Raw genomic sequence first — 20,137 nt, forward strand, 5'->3', positions numbered from 1 at the left:
ACACAGCATTTTATAACATCCTCATCCCTAAGAACAATGATTTCCACACACTGCAGGGAGAGTAAAAAGGGGGAGTTGCTGGTTCAATGGGTATAAAGTTTCAGTTGACAATACTGTATTGTGCTCTTAAATGGTTATTAAGAAGATACAGCCTAGGCCAGAATGATAGCAGAATGGGTAGAGAGCTTATCTTGCACTGCACACAGCTGACCTGGGATTGATCCCCAGCATCCCAGATGGTTCCCTGAGCCCCACTTCAAATAATTCCTGAGTACACAGCCAGGCATCTTCCCTAAGCATTGCTGCCCAAATAAAACAAACAAGCAAAAGATAAATCTCTGCAGGAGAGATAGTACAAGTGGATAGACTGTTTGCCTTGCATGGGTTCAATCCCTGGTGCCACATATGATTCCTCCAAGCCTATCAGGAGTAAACTCTGATCACTCATTGTCGGATGTGGCCCAAAATAAAAAAATAAATAAAGAAAAGAAGATATTCATCACATTGTTTTCTTACCACATTAGATAGGATTTTTTTTTTTTAGAAATTGGATTGGAAGAATTGAATGTATGCATTAGATGACATCAAGAAATGACAATACTTGGGACTGCAGAGATAGTATAGTGAGTAGGGCATTTACCTTGCATGCGGTTGACCCAGGTTCTATCACTGGCATCCCATATGAACCCCCAAGTACTGCCAGGGGTGCTTCCTGAATGCAGAGCAAGGAGTAATGCCTGAGCACTGCCAAGTATGGCCCAAAAGCCATCCCTCTCACCCCCCAAAAAAGACTGTAATTTTGCAGGTTTGAAAGTTACACTGTTGGAAAAAAGACTTAGAGATAAAAATAGAAATAGAAAAAAAGAGATTAAATTGTTAAACCCTAGTGAAGGATATATATAAGATTAGTATATTGTATTCTCTCCTTTTTTTGGTTTGCTTTAAATCTGCCTGAATTAAAACAATCTTATTGTAAAATGTAAAAAATGAGAATGATTTTCTTTCTTAAGCATCTCAAAGGCAAAGTACTTGAATTGGTATTTCTTTTGTAGTGATTTTTTTTTTTTTGCTTTTTGGGTCACACCTGGCAATGCACAGGGGTTATTCCTGGCTCTGCACTTAGGAATTACTCCTGGTGGTGCTCAGGGGACCATATGGGTTGCCGGGGATCAAACCTAGGTCAGTTTTGTGCAAGGCCTACCCTCTGTACTATTGCTCCATTCCCCATTGTAATGAATTATTTTTACCTTTTTGTGTCACACCCGGTGATGCACAGGGGTTACTCCTGGCTCTGCACTTAGGAATTATTCCTGGCAGTGCTTGGAGGAACATATGGGATGCTGGGAATTGAACTTAAGTCGGCTGCGTGCAAGGCAAACACCCTACCCGCTGTGCAATCACTCCAGCCCCTGTAATGATTTTTCAAACTTTCCTTTGAAATAAAAGTTTACAGAAAGTTGTGCAAATAATACAGAGAGTGCCTACGTACCCTTCACCAAGACCCCATTAAAGGTTAAGTCTTACCTAATTAGATAAAATATCAGAGCCAGGAAAATGAGCATTGGTACAATGTGTGTATAGTTCTATGACATCTATATATGTCAACTTGACTAACCACTTCCAACGATCGGGATATTGCACAACCAGGATTTCATTACCACAAAGATCTCCTTTGCTGCTCCCTTATCAGCATCACCCTGGCTAGGGAGACGGCTCAGTGGTAAAGCACATACTGCATATGTGGAGAATCTGGTTCATTCTTGGGCAACACACACACACACACACACACACACACACACACACGCACATCACACTGCCCTTCAGCTACTCTAACTCTGGGCAACTGTTATTCTACCCCTATAGCTTTTGAAAATAGCATTAAGCAGAAACATATAGGAAGTCCTTCTTTCCCTCCTTCCCTCCCTCCCTTCCTTCCTTCCTTGGCTCTGTTGACTGTATATTTAAGAGCAAAACTAGATCATGTCCACAAAAAACACACATGATAATATTCATGGCCACCCATAGTAGCTTCAAGTGAGAAACAATCCAAAACTCCGTCAACAGGAGAAAAGACAAATAAATTCTGCCTTATGCATCCAAACAGTAAAGAAAGCAATATATAAAGAATGAAAGATAGTACAGGAGGTAAGGAACTTGCTTTGCATGTGACTGTAGTGCCCCTAGTTGAAATCCATGGCACTATATATGGTCTGTGAGCACCACCAGGGGTCCCTCCTGAGCACAGAGATAGAAATAGCCCAAGAAAATCATGAATTTTATGGCCCCAAACGGTTTCGCATTTTGGAGATATCAGTTGGAGCCCCATAACCATAACAAAAGAAAAACAAACAAAAAAACTACCAGAAAGAAAAACTCAGAAGCAAAAACAAAGAGGTAGTTTGAAGCTGGAGCACAGCTCTGCAGGTAGGAGGCTCCAGTCTGAGAACCACAGGTCCCCTGAGTGCTGCCAGGAGTGGTCCCCAAACAAAAACAAAAACAAAAACAAAAAAAACTGAGTAAGAGATACACACAACCATAAAATGTAACCGACACTAGGTGAACTAAAGAAACCAGACACACGGTGTGTTTGCTTAACTAAACCCAGCCGACCTGGGTTTGATCCCTGGCACCCCATGTGGTTCCCCCCTCCCGCCCAGCACCTCCAGAAGTAATTCCTGAGTGCAGAGCCAGGAGTAACCCTGAACATCCCCAAGTCTGACCCAAAAAGCAAACAAACAAAAAACCATAACAAATATAAAAAAAAAGTTCAAGAATGCAGAAGGCAGAAAGAATAGGGGCTAACTGCAGAAAAGGAAATGTTGACACACTTAGGGCGAATGCGAGTACATTTCGGAGTGCTGGAAATATTTTGCACCATAAAAAACAAACATACTTAAACATCGAGAAGATTCGTGCAGTTCACGAACTCTACTGCATGGTTCGTTTCTTCTGAGGTTATACCCGGCTGTGGCTCAGGGAGGGCTCAAGTCGGGGGACCATATGCAGAGACAGGGATTGAACCCCGGGTTGGCCGCGAGCAAGACAAGAGCCCTGCTCGCTGTACCATCTCCCCAGCCTCTCTCCGGGTTTTATTTCGATCTTAAACTCGGGGAGCGCGCAGAATTCGACAAAGACGATTCCCTAGAGCAGTGATGTCCACGCTGAAATCCGTTAGCCCCAGCGGCAGCGGAAATGGCTCGGTTTATCTCTTCATGACTCGGCGTGTAACCGAGTGTTGAAGAGAACCGGCTTTTGCACCAGCGTCGTCTTTCTGCAAGTGGGAATCCTACCTCCCTTATCTTTGCAACCCGAGAAAGCACAGCGCCTCCCTTATCTTTGCAACCTACACACAGCTGGACTTGGCAACAGGTCCCTTGGGCAGCGGCTCTAACACGCCTCTTTAGGGAGCACACGGGGAAATTTACAATCTGATGCGGAGTCGTCATTGGCAGAAGATGAATGAGCCCCGGGCATCGGAACGTCACTTGATTCTGTATTTATTCTGGGGTGTGGAGCCACAACCAGCTGTGCTCGAGGGCTTACAGCTGGCTCTGCTCTCAGGAATCACTTCGGGAGATGCTCGGGGTGGGGGAAAAAAACGCGGGTCCAAGCATCGAACCCAGGTGGGCTCCCGTGCAAGGCCAGAGCCCGACCCGCTGAACCATCGCCCGGGTAACATTAAACAAGCTCCCAGGAGACACGAATGAGCAGCCGAAACCGACAACCACTGTCTTGGTGTAGTGGAGGGTGGGCGTCCTTCCGGCTCCGCGGCGGTTTTGCGCCGGCGCGTGAGCTCCAGGGAGGGTCGCGGAGAGGCGTGGCGCGGCGCCCGGGCGCAGCCGCCGAGAACTTCAAACGCCCTCCGGGCTGCAGGCGCTCTGCACCGCTCCCCGGCCTCTATGGTATCCAGGCGTCTCCTCTAGCACTTGCCGGTCGCTTACGCTGGCCGCCGCGCCGGCGGCTTCCTCTCTATGGTCGAACATTTCCCAGCGCGGAACTCAAGGCCTCTGCGTTCCGGAAGCGAGTCGGAGGGGAGAGGAGGGCGGGACCTCCCTCCCGGAAGTGACCCACGTGCTTCCGCTTTCCCTTCACCTGGCCTCCACCTGCGCTCTCGGGGGTCTGCCCGAAGTTGGGGGACACCGGGGGTGGGCGCTGTCGCCTGCCCCAAGCTCTGGTGAGTGCCCTCTGACCTCACGGTGACCCCGAGGGTGGCCGCGCCCGTTTCAGAGGTGCAGCCCTTGGGCCGCTGTAGAGTCCTGCGTGTGATGGTAGTTGCACGGCCCTGAGGATGCTCCCAAGACGCAGGATCCAAGGGCAGCGCTTCCCGGAGCCGGGCAGTAGCGTCGAGGGTGGGGGTGGGGGTGGGGCATGGAGTCAGAAAATAAAGGGGGCGGTGGAAGCATGAAGAGAAACGCGCCCGTCCCGGTGTTCGGGTAGAGGTGACCTCCAGGGGCGGGGTGTCACGGCGGGTGACTCCCCGGTAACGTGCCGTGTGACCTTGAACCCGGAGTGGTCGGGCGCTCGCCCCTGCCGGCCGCTGCCCGGTGTGCCCTCCGCAGCCTCTAGCCAAACCCCCCCCCCCCATCCCGGGGGGCTGGGGTCGGGGGGGAGATCGGCAAAGGAAGGGGTGGGCGCTAACGGTGATGATGTCTGCTCCGAGAACCAGGCGGCCGGCGCTGCAGGACGGGGATGGATCCGCTCAGGGCTCAGCAGCTTGCGGCCGAGCTGGAGGTAGAGATGATGGCTGATATGTACAACAGGTAAGCACCGGCTCTCGGCTGCTCTTGGCCTTGGGAAGAAGAACGGCGCAGCCTAAGCGGGGGCAGGCCCGGACCGTTTCTGAAGCATGTGATCCTCCGTCTAGGGGGAAATCTGACCCCGTGGTTGCCATTTCTGAGCATCCCCCAGTCCCCCCACCCCCACCAACAACCCCACCCCCACCCCCACGGTTGGTGTCTGGTGCAAGAGGAGGTCATTAAGGGGTCTCTAGACTCGAGTTGAACATTGAGACCTGGGAGGGGTTGGCAGTGAAAGCGCGCAGCGGGAGGAGAAGCCAGGCTCTGGGTGCGTTCCAAGAGCGGTTGAGCGTTTTTGCTTTTTTTGGCAGATAACGCTTGGCCTACTTAGTAGTTAGCGTCTCTTCGGGGTTTGGGCCACACCCCTGCCGTAATCTCTGGAGCTATTCCTGGCTCTGTGGTCAGGGGTGACCCCTGGTGGTGGGGAGGAACCATGGAGGGGGGTGGCCGGGATTGGAACCAGGGTCTTGCGGGCATCAACCGCGCCCCTTAACTCCTTCACTATTTCTTCCACCCAGGAGTTCACGTTTCTTAAACTCTTACTCCGCTTTGGGCACTTAGCATTTTCCCAGGCTTTTATTTTTACTGGAGCTGCCTCTGGTGGTGGATGACCAGGGCCCCCGGAGCTATACCCCTTATGGTTGGCAGTGAGAGGCAAAGTGGTGCCAGGGACCAAACTCAGGCCTCGATATGCAGACATTTGACCTTTGACCTACTTCCACAGCTGGCCCTGATCTTTTTTTTTTTTTTTTCTTTTTCCAGAGCACTCCAAAATAATGCCCTGGGTTGATTTTTACACTCCTCCATTTTAAGGAGAGGAAATGGAGACTTCTAGAGATTAAGTTACGTACTGAGGGTCCACAGCTGGCCTGCAGTGATGTCAGGAGTAGGGCATCCGAATCCAGTGCTCCGTTAACCATTCTGCAAATTCGGGCACAAATCCTGGCCCCACCAAACATAGCCTTGAGTAAGTTTCTCAGTTGGTCTGAACTCGTGGTTTCCTCTTCTTTAAAATAGATCATAATAGTGCCTCTTTAAAATAGATAATAATAGTGCCTGCCTCCTTGAGACGTTATAAATATTAAATGAGAAATACAGACAGGCTCTGAGCATGGAGACTCTCATGCTCTGAGCAGCCCGTGAAAGTCTGTCCTTTTTTTGGTGGAGGGGGGTTGCAGTCCTAGATTTGAAATCTGGACCTTATACATCTCCTCATGTGTCTTCTACTGAACCAATTTCTGGGCGCAGTGTCTGATTATTTTTTGCGGGGGGGGGGAGTTGGAGTTAGGGGGCTACAGCTGGAGGTGCTTGGGAAACAGTGTGATGCAAGGGTTCAAATCCAGGCTTCCTGCATACAAAGCCTCCGCCCTTAGTGTCTGATATTTGTATTAGCTTAAGCTCTCTGGTATTCCCTCTTTAACCCCTAAAAACTGTCTCAGTTTATCTCAAAGCTAAATGTTCAGAATCATTTTTCTCTTTCTCCTGGAGGTGTGTGTTAGGGATGAATCCATAGCTCATACAGCTGGGGTGTGCCCTCTGCCATGGAGCTATGTCCATGGCCCCCCGTGGCCCCCTTATATTAGATGGCGTTTTCACACGTGGGCCGTATTGGGCTGGAGTGAGTCCAGGGCTCAGGGTGCTTTGTATTGTTTGTGGCCAACCCAGGTTGAATCCCTGGCACCATCTGATCCCCCCCCCCACACCATCGTCAAAAAAACCCCAAAAAATAATAATATGTGAAGTCAAACAAAATGCGGATCATATCCCAGCTCCATGTGCTCTGCCATCATTACCTGTAAACTGGGGATAATGATTCTCTGGCTTCCTATGGCTGTTACGGAGATTGACTGTGTGCTTTGTGTCAGGAGCGTAAGGTGATGTCTAGAACATAGCTGGTACTCACCTAGTGCTTTGTGTTTGGGCGTAAACATGGGCCCAGACAACGCACTTGATCCCAAGGCAGGCTGGCTCACACAGCGAGGGGCAGACTCCGGGTCCACTCTGGCTTCTTGGGAGCTGAAGTCGGTGTAGCAGTGTAGGCTGGTGGGAGTACCTGGGATGTCACAGCCTGCCGCTGACTTGCCTTTGCCCTTCCCTTCCCCCAGAATGACCAGTGCCTGCCACCGGAAGTGCGTGCCTCCCCACTACAAGGAAGCAGAACTGTCCAAGGGCGAGTCCGTGTGCTTGGATCGCTGCGTCTCCAAGTACCTGGACATCCATGAACGGATGGGCAAAAAGTTAACGGAGTTGTCTATGCAAGATGAGGAGCTGATGAAGAGGGTACAGCAGACCTCTGGGCCCGCGTGAGGCCCCAGACCGAGCCTTCCCCTACCCCCCTCCTCCCCCACTTAATAAAAGAGCCGCCTTTGGGTGTCATCTGTGATGATTGCCAGGCCTGGGCTCGCTCGGGAGTTCAGGAGCCTGGACTGTGGTAGAGCTTTCTCCGGGTGGAAGAGGGCTAGTGGGGGGTGGGATGGGGTGTGCGTGAGAGAGAACGCTCCTGGTTGAAGAGATAGTATTGCACATGTTGTGATTTGATCCTCCCCAGGTTGAAGAGGGACGAATAATAGGGGACGGCGGGGTGTGTGAGAGTGAGAGTGGGTAGTGTGCGCATGTGCTGGCCTGGCTGAGGAGAGAGAACATGTATTCATGTGTTCAAGCTCTCCTGGATGAATATGGCTGTTGTGAGAATTCAGTGACCTGTGTGGAAAGCATCTTGAGTTATGACTGGAGCATAGGATGTGCATAATAAGTACGTGTGTGTGTGTGTGTGTGTGCGCGCGCGCACGCGCCCATATAAGCGTGTGTAAGGCACTTGGCATGGTTGAAGGCAGGCATTTTCACACACCGGAATGGTTTAGAACAGTGAATGGGTATGGGGGCGTTAAGAAGGAGTGGCCGTCTCTGGGTTCTAAATGGCACTGTTGGGCGCATGCTGTGAGCGACCAGGGAGGGGTCCCAGGGACAGCGCTGCCCACCAGTGCCTTCTCGACTGATCTGATCTCAGCCTTCATACAGCGTCCCGCCACACCCACCAGACGGGCCCAAAGGTCCTCTTAGGAAATGGGAGACTGGAGTGAAGGTCGCCAGAGGTCACAGGAGTGGAGCAATAATAGGGCCAGGCCTTCCGGGCCTGGCTAGTTCCTGTTCTAAGGTGTCCCTAGAGCATCCTACAGCTTCCAGAACGAGGCTCAGCACTCCAGGTGTGACTCAGGTGGACATGGGTCTCAGGTGCCATCTTTGCAGTAAAAGGGGGTTATGGAGAAGTCACCTTGCCCGGCTGGAGGGCAAGGGGCAAAGAAAAAGTGGGGACAGGCCGTGCCTGACATTGAACTCAGCCTTGCACGAGGGAGGCATGTGCTCTGCCACGTAACTTGGCATTCCAGCCTCTGCAGGACCAGCTTTGAAAATCAGGAAATGGGGGGGCAGGGGATGGCACTCTAGCTTCGCCTGTGGGAGCTCTGTGTTCAATCCTGAGCACTGCTGAAGGTTAGGGCTTTGAAGTTCAGATCTAGGGTGGCATTTTCTTCTTTTTTCTTTTTTCACTCCCCTCCCCCCCAGTTTTCGTGCCACATCTGGCAATGCTCAGGGATTACTCCTGGCTCTGCACTTAGGAATTTTTCCTGTTGGTGCTGCTCAGGGGACCATATGAGATGCTAGGGATTGAACCCAGGTCGGCCGCATGTAAGGCAAAAGCCTACCTGCTGTACTATTGCTCTGACCTCCCTTTTTTCCCTCCAACGGTGACGGTTTCTGAGGCTCTGTGCCTCAGTGCCTCGTCTGTAAAAGGTATCTCCCAACAAGTTACCTACTTCATTGAGCGGATTGGGAAATGTTAGTAACTAAAGCACTCAGAGTAACTAGTTTTCTTGCTCCCTTCCACTTACATACTTAATAATGTGAGCTTAGAATTATTTATATTTGAAAATTTTTGGTGTGAGGGGATCCCAGTGGACTGAAGACTTCAAAACTATCCTCTAAGCAGCATCCTTCCAGGATGGGAGATGCATGTTGAAAGTAGACTATAGACCGAACGTGATTGCCACTCAATGCCTCTTTTGCAGACTGCAACACCCAAAAGGAGAGAGAGAACAAAAGGGAATGCCCTGCCACAGAGGCGGGGGTGGGGGGGGGATACTGGGATCCATGGTGGTGGAAAATGGGCACTGGTGGAGGGATGGGTATTTGGTCATTGTATAATCGAAACCCAAGCACAAAAACTTGTAAGTCTACAACTGTGCCTCATGGTGTTTCACTAATAAAAATTAAAAAAAAAAAACAAAACTAAGCAGCAGACAGAACCCAGACTCCGGTTTAGATGCTGGAGTGTCAGTTTGGGCCAACAGGTGGCGCTGTCCGCCCGCAGGAGCAAGCACCGTTTCCGTTGCCTGTTTTGTGGGGGCCTTTTGCTGAGATAAGGGGGACAGGGAGGAAAACAGCTATTGTGCCTCCACCCAAGTTCAGTTTGGGACATCCAAGACTTCTCAGCACGTGCGGGAACAGCCGGAAAGGGCGGTCGGAGCATATAGATGGGAGAAGCTGCAGCTGGAGAAGGCTCTTGCAAAGGCTTAGTAAGGGGCAGGGGTGGAGGGCTGCGAGAAGCCTCCAGGGCGCCCGGAGATCGGAGCCAAGGGCCGCCAGAGACGACTGGGAGACTGGGCCAGTAAAGCTCCCAGAAGGCGTGGCCAGCTGTGGTAACACGCCTGGATTTTCTCCTCCGGCGGCATCAGCGCACTGTTGAAGGCAGTAAAACAAACTCTTGCGGTGAGGACGGCAGGAGCGCGTTGCACAGGCACACTTCTAGCGGCCAGCCAGGTGCATCGTGGTAGCTGATGGGTTTAGGGGAGCCCTGCCAGGGAGCCTGGGAGGAGGAGGAGGAGCGGGAGGGGGAGGGCAGGGTGTAGGAATAACTAGGGAATCGCTACAGCGTGTGCTAATAAAGATATTTCCGTTAATCCCATTCTGGGCAAGGACCGTTTTTCTCATTTCAGAGATGGAGCTGAGAAGACTTTAAGAAATTGGGGCTGGAGCAATAGCCCAGCGGGTAGGGCGTTTGCCTTGCACGTGGCCGGCCTGGGTTCGATTCCCAGCATTCCATATGGTCCCCGAAGCACTGCCATTCTTGAGTTCAGAGCCAGTAGTAACCCCTGAGCATCGGCTGGGTGTGACCCAAAAAGCAAAGAAAAAAAAAAAAGGAATTAGTAACTTGCTGAAGGCCACGTAAGCCAGGACTTCCAGTTACTCAGAAACCAGAACTCACTTTTCACAATGCACTTTTAGGGCCGGGTGGATGGCTGGCTCCCAGATGAACTATTTGTCAGCGATTCTGTATTTCCTTCACAGTATTTCTTCTTGGCCGGCTCCACGCAGGGAGCTATGTCCAAGGTCCGGAGTGAACTAGACTGATTTCTGCCCAAATGGACACGTAGGAGTTGGGGGTGGTGAAAGATGGAGCAGATGTACAGGGGGGTAACCGTGGAGTAGAAGCCGGCAAATAGGGGCTGGAGCCATAGCACAGCGGATAGGGTGTTTGCCTTGCACGTGACCGACCTGGGTTCGATTCCCAGCATCCCATATGGTCCCCCGAGCACCGCCAGGAGTAACTCGAGTGCAGAGCCAGGAGTAACCCCTGTGCATCACCCGGTGTGACCCAAAAAGAAAAAAAAAAAAAGAAAAGTCGTTGAATAAAACTAACCCTCAATAAAACTTAACCCTCTGTTTGTTTTTAAAATAAGGGTCACCCCACAGTGCTGGGGTGGGGAACACGGACATTCCGTGCTTGACATTGAACTTGGCCTTGCACCTGCAGGCATGTGCTCTGCCACAGAAGCCAGCTTTCTGGCCCTGAAGAAAAAGGGGGGGTGGGGGAGAGAGATGACCCAAGGGCTCAGGCTTTGCTTGTGGGCACCCTGGGTTCAGGTCTGAGCTCTGCTGGGACCAACCCACATTATTGCCAGGTGTGGTCCCCAAACCAATGAACCCAATCCAGATGACTTACCATCCAGAAATGCCTCCTACATGCCTCCAGGGTGCTGGCTGCTTCGGACAGTGGACCCCCGAAACATCAGTCTGCATTCCTGCTCTACCCTACCCTGCTGGCCAGTGTCCCACAGACCTCAACACCGAGTCGTTCCCTTAGTCGGCCCATTGGCACCTGGGCGGTGCCTTCTGCTCTGGGTTCGACTGAGCTGTCTCAGTGACCAAGCATGTCTGTGGGGCCGGGGCGATACTACAAGGTAAGGCACTTGCCTTGCAAACGGCCAACCCAGGTTTGATTCCCCCACCAGGAATTGCCCCAGAGCAGAGTCAGGAATATGTCCTGAACTCAGCAGCATGCTCGCAGGGGCCTGGAGTAAGTGCCCTCTGAGGGGGCTGGAGCGATAGCACAGCGGGGAGGGCGTTTGCCTTGCACGCGGCCGACCCAGGTTCAATTCCCAGCATCCTATATGATCCCCTAAGCACCACCAGGAGTAATGAGCCAGGAGTAATCCCTGTGCATCGCCAGGTTGTGACCCAAAAAGGACAAAAAAAAAAAAAAAAAGGCCTCTGAGTCTCAAGCACCCTGCCTACCACCCTAATCCTCTGTGTCATTTCCTTCCCAGAAATTCGGTTTTCTTGTGGAGGTGGCTTAGGCCACACCTAGTGGTACTTGGGGCTTACTCCTGCCTCTGCAGTCGGGGGTCACTCCTGTTGGTTGCTGGGGGAACCATCTGGGGTGCTGGGGATTGAACCTGGGTCAGCTACGTGCAAGGCAAGTAAGTGCCCTACCCACTATGCTATCTCTCTGGCCCAGAAATTGGTTTCTAATGAATAACAGAGGTGGAGAATATCAATTCTAAAGTTATGGTCCAGAAGATGATAATGACTGGGGCTGGAGAGACAGTACAGCAGGTAAAGCACTTTTCTTGCACAAGACCTACCCATCTTCGATCCCTGCCTGGCATCCCATATAGGTTCCCCGAGCCAGCCAGGAACGATCCCTGAGCACAGAGCCAGGAGTAAGCCCTGAGCACAGCCAGGTATGGCCCCCAAACCAAACAGAAACAAAACAAAACAACAGATCCTAATGACTAGTTTGATAGAATGTACTCTAACTCCCCTTGTCTGCCTTGCTTATGCCTAAGAAGCAACTTTTTATTTCTTTCATTCTGTGAAAACTCCTCCCCCACCCTTTAAGGAAGGGAAGGCAGGCTTGGGACAGCAACCACTATGACATTGAACTCTGCCGTCAGGCACAAGAGTTAGGATCCCAGCCCTGTCTTGATACTTTGTATCCTTTGGAAAGCCAATTTCCAAAGTAGATGCCCTTCCTAAGCTATTCTGTGACTACTGATCTAGAGGAACTGATGTACCGTTTTGGAGTCATTTTTTCCAAAGGGTTATTTTTTTTGCTTTGTTTTATTTTTTAAAAGGGCTACACCTAATGGTGCTCAGGACTTAGTCCTAGCTCTGTGCTCAGGGATCACTCCTGGCAGGGCTCAAACTTAGTTTAACTACGTGCAAGCCAAGTGCCCTACCCACTGGGCTATCTCTCTGGCCCTAAGGGATTTTTTTTAAGAGATTTTTTTTTAGCTGGGGTTGGGGCTGGGGGTTGCAGTGCTCAGGTCTGACTCTTAGCTCTAGCTAGGCCTAGGGGTCACTCCTTGAGGTGCTCGGGGATTGATCGAACCCAGATTGGTTGTGTGCAAGGCAGGAGTCTTATCCCCTGTAGTAGCTCCCCAAATTGACCTTTGGGGTCAGTTCTGATGCAGCAGTAGAAAATCCCAACTCATTTTTCAATTATCCCAAGTGGCTGAAACAACGATCATTCCGCACCTGCATCTTGAATGTGCCAGGCACCATTCCAGGCATGTAGGATACCAAACAAGCAGAATAAAGATCTTTGTCTTCATGGAACTTATATTTGAGTAGGGAGGGTCTTACAAGAACAGTGGACCGGAAGTGCTGTCTTGACAGAATAAAGGTTCTCAAAAGAATGCCAAGCTGTTGAGCCGTCTCAGACGCTGGGACCTTCGCAGAACAGGGGCAGGCAGATTCCCTTCCTTACTGGAAGGTCCAGTGGCCCACACCCACACCTGACATCTTCTGGCATAGAAACGGCCCAGCTCAACAACTGAACCTCATGGGACCACCAAACCACGTCACCTCTAAATTTCACAGTATTGACAGCCCAGTAGGAGCACAACAAATTTGATAGAAGCCCAGCAAGCTCAATGAGTGAAACAATAACACAGAAGACTCAGTCAGCACCAACCAGTTCAGGAAATCCTCAGACAATGACTGGGAAAGTCATACTGGTGGTGGGATTGGTGTTGGAACATTGAATACCCCAAATATCTGTATTATAAAGTACTTTGTAAATATAGTGATTACTAAATAAAATTAATAATAATTTTGATAACAAAAATTTATCAGTAACAATTAATGATTCCTTTGCCCCTCTCAGAGAGCCTGGCAAGCTACCAAGAGTATTTCACCCGCATGGCAAAGCCTGGCAAGCTACCCATATATGCCAAAAACAGTAACAACAAGTCTCACAATTTGTTGTGAGATGTTACTGGTGCCCACTCGAGCAAATCAATGAACAACAAGAGGACAGTGCAGTGCAGTGCAGTGCAATGAATGATAATAAAAAAGGAATTGAAGGTTGACTCCTGGTGAAAGGTCTTTACCACTTTACCCCTGAAACCCCTTTGAAACTTCAACAAAGGTACAACACTCATTGTTCAGCAAATTACATATGCTCAAGAAATTTCATGAAATTTCAGGATTTAATGTTTTTTTGGCGGAGGGGGGCACACTTTTCTGTGTTCAGGGACTATGCTTAACTTAATGCTTGAGGGACTCCAGGGGTGCTTGAAGCATCATTCAGTCCTGGGCATTGAACCTGGGCCCCTTTCATGAAAGCACGCACTCCAGGCCTTTGGTTTTGGTTGGAGCAAACTCAGTGGTGCTCAGGGCTTACTTCTGGATCAGTGCTCAGGGATTACTCCTGGCAGGGCTGTGAGGGGGAAGGCATATACGCTGCTAGGGACTGAACCCAGATCAGGCACATGCTTTACTTACAGAACTCACTCTGGGCCTTTGATTTAAAAAAAAATAGTTTGTAGGCTGACCTGAGTGGAAGCCTGATAGAAGCATCACTGAGATATGAGGGAAGAGAGTTGAGAGAGAAAGTCTCTAGGGGGAAACTTTAAAATCAGTCATTTTTATGTTTGCAATGAATGTTACCAAGGCATTTTCAGGAGGCTGTGGGTCATACAAAGGAATGTGTTCCTCGTTTCCTGTAGTCAAAGACTGTCCTGCAGATGGAAAGATGGAGATGTGTGTGTGTGTGTGTGTGTGTGTGTGTGTGTGTGTGTGTGTGTGTTGAAGTTGGGGACCACACTCACCTGTGCTTAGGGCTTCCTCTTGGTTCTGCACTCCGGGATCAATCCTGGAACTGCATGGGGGACCAGATGGCAAATCCAGGACATCGAACCCTGATCAGCCTTGTGCCAGGCAGGTATCCCTGCTGTAATCTCTCTCCAGTTCCAGTGAGTGAGATTTGAAGGACAGATGAGGCTTTGCCCTGCAGGGTCATGGGAGGTGGAGGGAGGACAGTGGTGAGGGAGGTGGGGGCAGGTCCTAGCTCCCTGGCAGAAGCAATCCAGCAGAGGAAATACAAGGGGGGCTATTTTAGCCAAGGGAAATGCGCACGGCACCTCCATCCCCAAGCAGAGGACTTATTGCTGGCAACAGGCAAGGAGCCTTCCCCGAGGAAGTAGCCACAAGATGAAAATCTGAAAATATGAAGGATTCACTCACTAGGCCAGGTCAGGAGTGAGTTTCAGGCCCAGACACTTTTTTTTTTCTGGCAAGCTACCCGTGATGTATCCGATATGCCAAACACAGTAACAACAAGTCTCACGATGGAGACGTTACTGGGCCCTCTCGAGCAAATCTATGAACAACGGGAGGACTGTGACTGTGATTTTTTTTTTTTTTTGCTTTTTGGGTTCCACCCAGCGATGCACAGGGTTACTCCTGGCTCTGCACTCAGGAATTACTTCTGACTGTGCTTAGGGGACCACATGAGATGCCGTGGATTGAACCTGGGTCAGCCGCATGCAAGGCAAACCCCCTACCTGCTGTACTATTGCTCCGGTCCCAGGCCCAGATGAAATTTAAAGTAGAAGAACATGGGGTGTTAGTGGTTCCCCATGGGGAAAGCCTGGAGAGAAGAGAAGTTGGGAGGAAGATGGGCTGGAGGCAGCAGTGGGCTTGGATAGAATCTGTATTGTTGGGAATTTCTAAATTTCCCCAAAGGAATATTGCAAGGGAGTAGCTTAGGGATCTTTCTTTCCTTTCATTTATTTATTTTTTTGAGGAGGGGTGCTGGGGGCGGGGGGGGGGGGGGAAGATTTGAGATTTGAACAAAACTCAGGGATGCTCAGGGCTTACTCCTGGCTCTGCATTCAGGAATTCAGGCACACGGTGGGGGCATTAGATGGGTTGCCAGGAATCAGACCCGGGTTGGCTGTGTGCAAGGCAAATGCCCTCCTTATAGCTGATTTGGACAGACGGTGGGGGTCCAAATGTCAGCTTGAAACCTCTGCAGGCATCCTGATGGGAGCTGGGTTAGGGTCTGCTTGACAACCGAGGATGTCGAGGCGGTGGGGAGAGCAGTAGGTGGAGAGAAGGGGTGTTTATTTTTGTTTTTATTTTGTGGCCATGCCTGGTGGTACTCAGGGATCACTCCTGGTGGGTTCAGGGGACCATAGGGGGTGCGGGGGATCAAACCTGGTCGGGTCGCACGTGCTTCACCCACCACTATCTCTCCAGCACAGTGTTTGTTTTGGGGGGGAGGCACACACCCAGCTGTGCTCAGGACTAATTCCTGGCTCAGGGGCAAAGGTCTTTGAAAGGCAGACCCACAGGCTCCTGGGAAGGAGATTGGAAGGGGAAGATGAGGCCAGGAGCAAAGTTCTGAGCTAAACTCCCGTTTTGTGGCTTCAGCCACTGGGTGGATGGCGGTGCTGTTCCTGGCACAGGCTGGAGTAGGACCACGTCATTTCTAGCTAATTTTGAGCATTTCTGTTTGTCTTAGAAGGTCCAGTGCAATTATCCTTTACAGCTACAGGCCTCTGCCAGGCCCCCACCTCCCGTGGCCTGCCTTGGGCTCTCGTTGGGTTCTCTGGATGTTTCAAGGTTCCCTCCTGTTGCAGGAGTTAACAAATCCCAATGAGAACATGGAAATCTCATCTTGGCAAATCCTGATGAGAACATGGAAATCTCAGCTTGGCAGCCCTCAGGGATTCCTCCCTAGTCTCCAGAGCCAATCAAAGCTCCCCTCTACAAAGATACGTTTTCACAGCACTGAGGATCCCCACCATGGTACTTCCCTTAGATGCAGAACACTTATGATGCATTATTTGATTCACCTCTGCCTCTCTCCCCTGTGATCTCTGGTTCGTGGAAGGAGCTATGTCTTAGTCATCATCAAATCCCTAGAGCCTGATACATGTGAAGTGTTTGTTATTAAACTTGGGGTATAATTCATATAACATAAAATTCCCTGTGTGTGTGTGTGTGTGTGTGTGATTTGGGGCCACATGCAGTGAAATTCAGGACATACCCCTAGCAGGGCGCTCAGGGTACCATATGGGGTCCTGGGGATCGAACCTGGGTCAACTGCATGCAAACCAAGCCCTGTCTCCTGGACTGTATCTTTAACCCCCCAAGAATTCTTTGTTTTTTCTTTTGGGGTCACACCTGGCAGTGCTCAGAGGTTATTCCTGGCTCTGCACTCAGGAATTATTCCTGGCAGTACATAGGGGATCATAAGGGATGCTGAGGATCGAACCCGGGCTGACCACATGCAAAGCAAGCACCCTACTCACTGTACTGTCTCTTCAGTCCTCTAGATTCAATCTCATAGAATGTACAACTCAGTATATTGTAGTGTGTTTACAGAGATGTCACCATTGTGATCCAATTGCACATTTTTATTGTGCCCCCCCAAGTGACCTTAGACTCATTAGCAATTACTTCCCATTTTCCCCTCCTCCAGTTCTGATGGCCATAAATCAAATTTTGTCTTGTAACAGATCTACTCTCATCTGGGCTGTTCCTAGAATTAAGCTCAGTCATACACGTGACTTTTGGTGTATTATTTCAGCTAGAACAATGTTTTCAAGTTTATCCATGTTGTGTATAGATCAGTCCCTTTTTTTTTTGAACCTTTCCCCCCCTTTTATTCCTTTCTAGGAGCAAATAATATTGCACTGCAGACCAGTGCACACACATTTTGATTAACAACATCACTGGCATACATTTTGTTTAGTGCTCAATTGGTTATAGGCTTCCCCCTGACCCCCTCCCCCAATATTGGCTTGTTTGCTTTTTACCATACCCAGCTGTGCCCAGGGTTGACTCCTGGCTCTGTGCTCAGGGATCAGTCTTGGTGATGCTTGGAGGGACAAATTTGAGATTTGAACAAAACTCAGGGATGCTCAGGGGATGCTCAAATTTGAGATGCTGGGGATTGAACCTGGGTTGACCATATGCAAAGCATATGCCCTACCCACTGTACCATCTTTTTGGCTTCTGGTGATCTCTCTTTAAGTATTTGAGGAACTGGGGCCCGAGAGATAGAACAGAAGGTAGGATACTTGCTTTATACACCCAGGTTCCATCCCTGGCATCCCCTATGGACCCCTGAGCACAACCAGGAGTGATTCCAGAGTGTAAAGCTAGGAATAACCTGGGAGCCTATCCAGGTGTGGCCCAAACCATCCACACCCACCCCCCCAAAAAATAAACAAACCCAAAACAAAACAAAACCCTTAAAAAAACAACAACAAACAAAATATTTGAGGAATTGGCGAAGCATTTCCCAAAGTGAATGTAACATTTCTATTCCTTATGCTTAGGCTTCTATTGTCTTTTTGTTAGGCTGAATAATTTCTTTTATTTCCTTTTCTTTTTTGTTCTTTTCTTTTTGGGTCACACCCAGCGATGCACAGGGGTTCCTCCTGGTTCATGCACTCAGGAATTACTCCTGGTGGTGCTCAGGAGACCATATGGGATGCTGGGAATTGAACCCGGGTCGGCCACGTGCAAGGCAAATGCCCTACCAGCTGTGCTACTGCTCCAGCCCAAGGCTGAATAATTTCTAACACAGTCAACTGGATGCTATTAATTCCAACACTTAACAGAATAAATGAGCAAGGCTTGGGTGAGCGCCTCAGGCAATAGGCGCACCATCAGCTTTGGAGCCAGCCGGGCCCTGGGCCCATTCTCTGTCCACTCAGCTGTGAAGTTGAGTGGGGACAGACTGGAGATTCAGGATAATGACAAAGCTGCTCGACCAAGGCGCAGGCCTGGAGACAGAGTCTAGGAAAGGACTGTGAATGCTGGCTGTGGAAGCATGCCTTCGGGCTCTTCTCTTCTCCCCCATCTTCTCTGAATAATAGTGGCTGGCCTCCCAGCGGCTTTGAGGTTTCTTCCTTTCCAGCACAGCCTGCATTTACCCAGGCCTGACCCTGCTGGCTCAAGCCTTCCAAAGCAAGGAAACAAAACTCAGGACTTCCCATCCAGTTTCTCAACCCGGAGCACTGACAAGGGTCACTCCAAAGTGACTCCAGCCTGCCTTTTTTTTTTCAGCTTCATTTATTATTTATCAGACCCTTTCATTTATTCAACAGATTACCATGGGCTTGTGTCTGGCCGGGTGTGGGGTGGGGAGCTGGCACGCACATCTCCTCCAATGGGGTTCTTTTCCCTCCAGGAATTTCTCTTCCAGAGGGAGAGAAGGCAGCCAACTAATTGGATGATTCTAGATCAGTGAATACTTTCTCAAAGAGAGCTTCCTGGTGGGCTTGGTGCCTAACCTAACCCAGCCCAGCCCAGCCCAGATCCAACAGCTTCTAGAAAAATGTGAAACATTTTGTTGTTGTTGTTGTAGTTGTTGCTGTTGTTGTTATTGTGTTTTTAGGCCATACCCAGCAGTGCTCAGAGATTACTCCTGGTTCTAAACTCAGAAAATTCTCCTGGCGGTGCTTAGGGACCATATGGGATGCTGGGAATTGAATCACATCGGATGCATGCAAGGCACATGCCTTACCCACTGTACGATCGCTTCAGCCCTGGAAGAGTTGACACATGAGCTCGGCTGGGAAGGATGAGTACTTGTGAAAGGAAGGAGGGAATCTGTCACCCACCGATGGGGAAGAGCAGGTGGAAAGGCAAGGAGGCGTGAAGCCAGCTGGCTTTACACTTCGTTCCACAGGTGCTCACTGAGTACCTCTTAGATGCCCGGTGCTGTTCTCAGGGCTGGGGTGCAGTGAACTCAGCTGACCAGGTCCCTGCCCTCCAGTAACTGCCAGATCATGAGGGAAGTGCAGGGATATGGGTCAAGTATGAGGAAGAACAAAGTCTCCAGCTGCTGGGTGCTTGCTAGGATCTGTGGCGGGACACCCCCTGGGGCCTGCCATCGGGATGCCAACACGCGTGTGTGCTCATGTTCTCGCATGCATTTCCACAGGGAGCAGGCTCTACACATTGTTCATGGAGTCCTCGAGTGGCTCCGTCTGGGGTTAGAGCCTGATTCCATGGCCTGCAGGGGCTAAGCTCAAACGTTTGACCTTGAGCTTGTACCTCTGGAAGGCAGCAGTGAATTTTTTTTTAATTTTTGGGTCACACCTGGCTTTGCACAGGGGTTACTCCTGGCGGTGCTCAGGGGACCATATGGGATGCTGGGAATCAAACCCGGGTCAGCCGCGTGCAAGGCAAATGCCCTACCCGCTGTGCTATCGCTCCAGCCCGGGCAGCAGTGAATTTTAAGAACTGAAATCACCTGAGCTGGACACGGAGCTCCTGCTGGAGAGAGGGAGTGAGTTCTCGGTGCCTTTTCTACATCTCAGCCTTTGCTTGGGCCCAGAGAAAGGGAAAATCAGACAGATGTGTCTTCGCATCCTCCGGTGTTCATCCCGTCCCAGCGGCCAGCCACCCATCTTTCCCCTCTGGGACAAGCCATGACCTTGGGTCCTGGAGTGATCGTACAGCCGGTAAGGCACCTGCCTTGTAAGCCCTGATGCAGGTTTGCTGGTCTGAGCACTGCCAGGAGTGATTCTTGAGCACAGGGCCAGGAGTAATCTCTGAGTATTCCTGGGTGTGGCCCCCAAACAAACAAAAGAAAACAAAACCAAACAAAAAGCTGTGACCTTTCAAAGAGATCATGACATCTTGTGCAGCGAGGGGTCCTTTCTAACTGAAATTGCCCAGACACCCCAACGCGTTCCTCACTTGGCTCAGTGGTTCAGCCTTGCCCTCTTTGCTGAGATCTTCTGGAAACTTCT

General features: G+C 50.3%; 1 protein-coding gene across 2 annotated transcripts; it reads left to right on the top strand.

Annotated features, from left to right (window-relative positions):
• The first annotated feature begins 4,063 nt into the window (after positions 1-4,063).
• On the top strand, positions 4,064-7,179 carry TIMM10 (translocase of inner mitochondrial membrane 10). Of its 2 annotated transcripts, none has more exons than XM_056132986.1 (3): positions 4,064-4,174; positions 4,667-4,760; positions 6,902-7,179. In XM_056132986.1, exons 2-3 carry the CDS (start codon positions 4,690-4,692, stop codon positions 7,101-7,103), a joined length of 273 nt encoding a protein of 90 aa, XP_055988961.1. In that variant the 5' UTR covers positions 4,064-4,174; positions 4,667-4,689; the 3' UTR covers positions 7,104-7,179. The 2 variants fall into 2 exon arrangements, with proteins under 2 accessions (XP_055988961.1, XP_055988969.1); XM_056132994.1 differs by having other exon boundaries at positions 4,156-4,174; positions 4,661-4,760.
• The last annotated feature ends 12,958 nt before the right edge of the window (positions 7,180-20,137 follow it).

The sequence above is a fragment of the Sorex fumeus genome, unplaced genomic scaffold (genome assembly GCF_029834395.1).
Source record: "Sorex fumeus unplaced genomic scaffold, SorFum_2.1 ptg000007l, whole genome shotgun sequence".
In the NCBI taxonomy this organism is placed as follows: Eukaryota; Metazoa; Chordata; class Mammalia; order Eulipotyphla; family Soricidae; genus Sorex; species Sorex fumeus.

What these genes read in the sequence shown, in the direction of transcription:
- TIMM10 (XM_056132986.1), top strand. Translation starts at nt 4,690, where the DNA reads ATGGATCCGCTCAGGGCTCAGCAGCTTGCGGCCGAGCTGGAGGTAGAG. An exon ending in ATGGCTGATATGTACAACAG is followed by an intron (nt 4,761 to 6,901) that starts GTAAGCACCGGC and finishes CCCTTCCCCCAG; the next exon opens with AATGACCAGTGCCTGCCACC.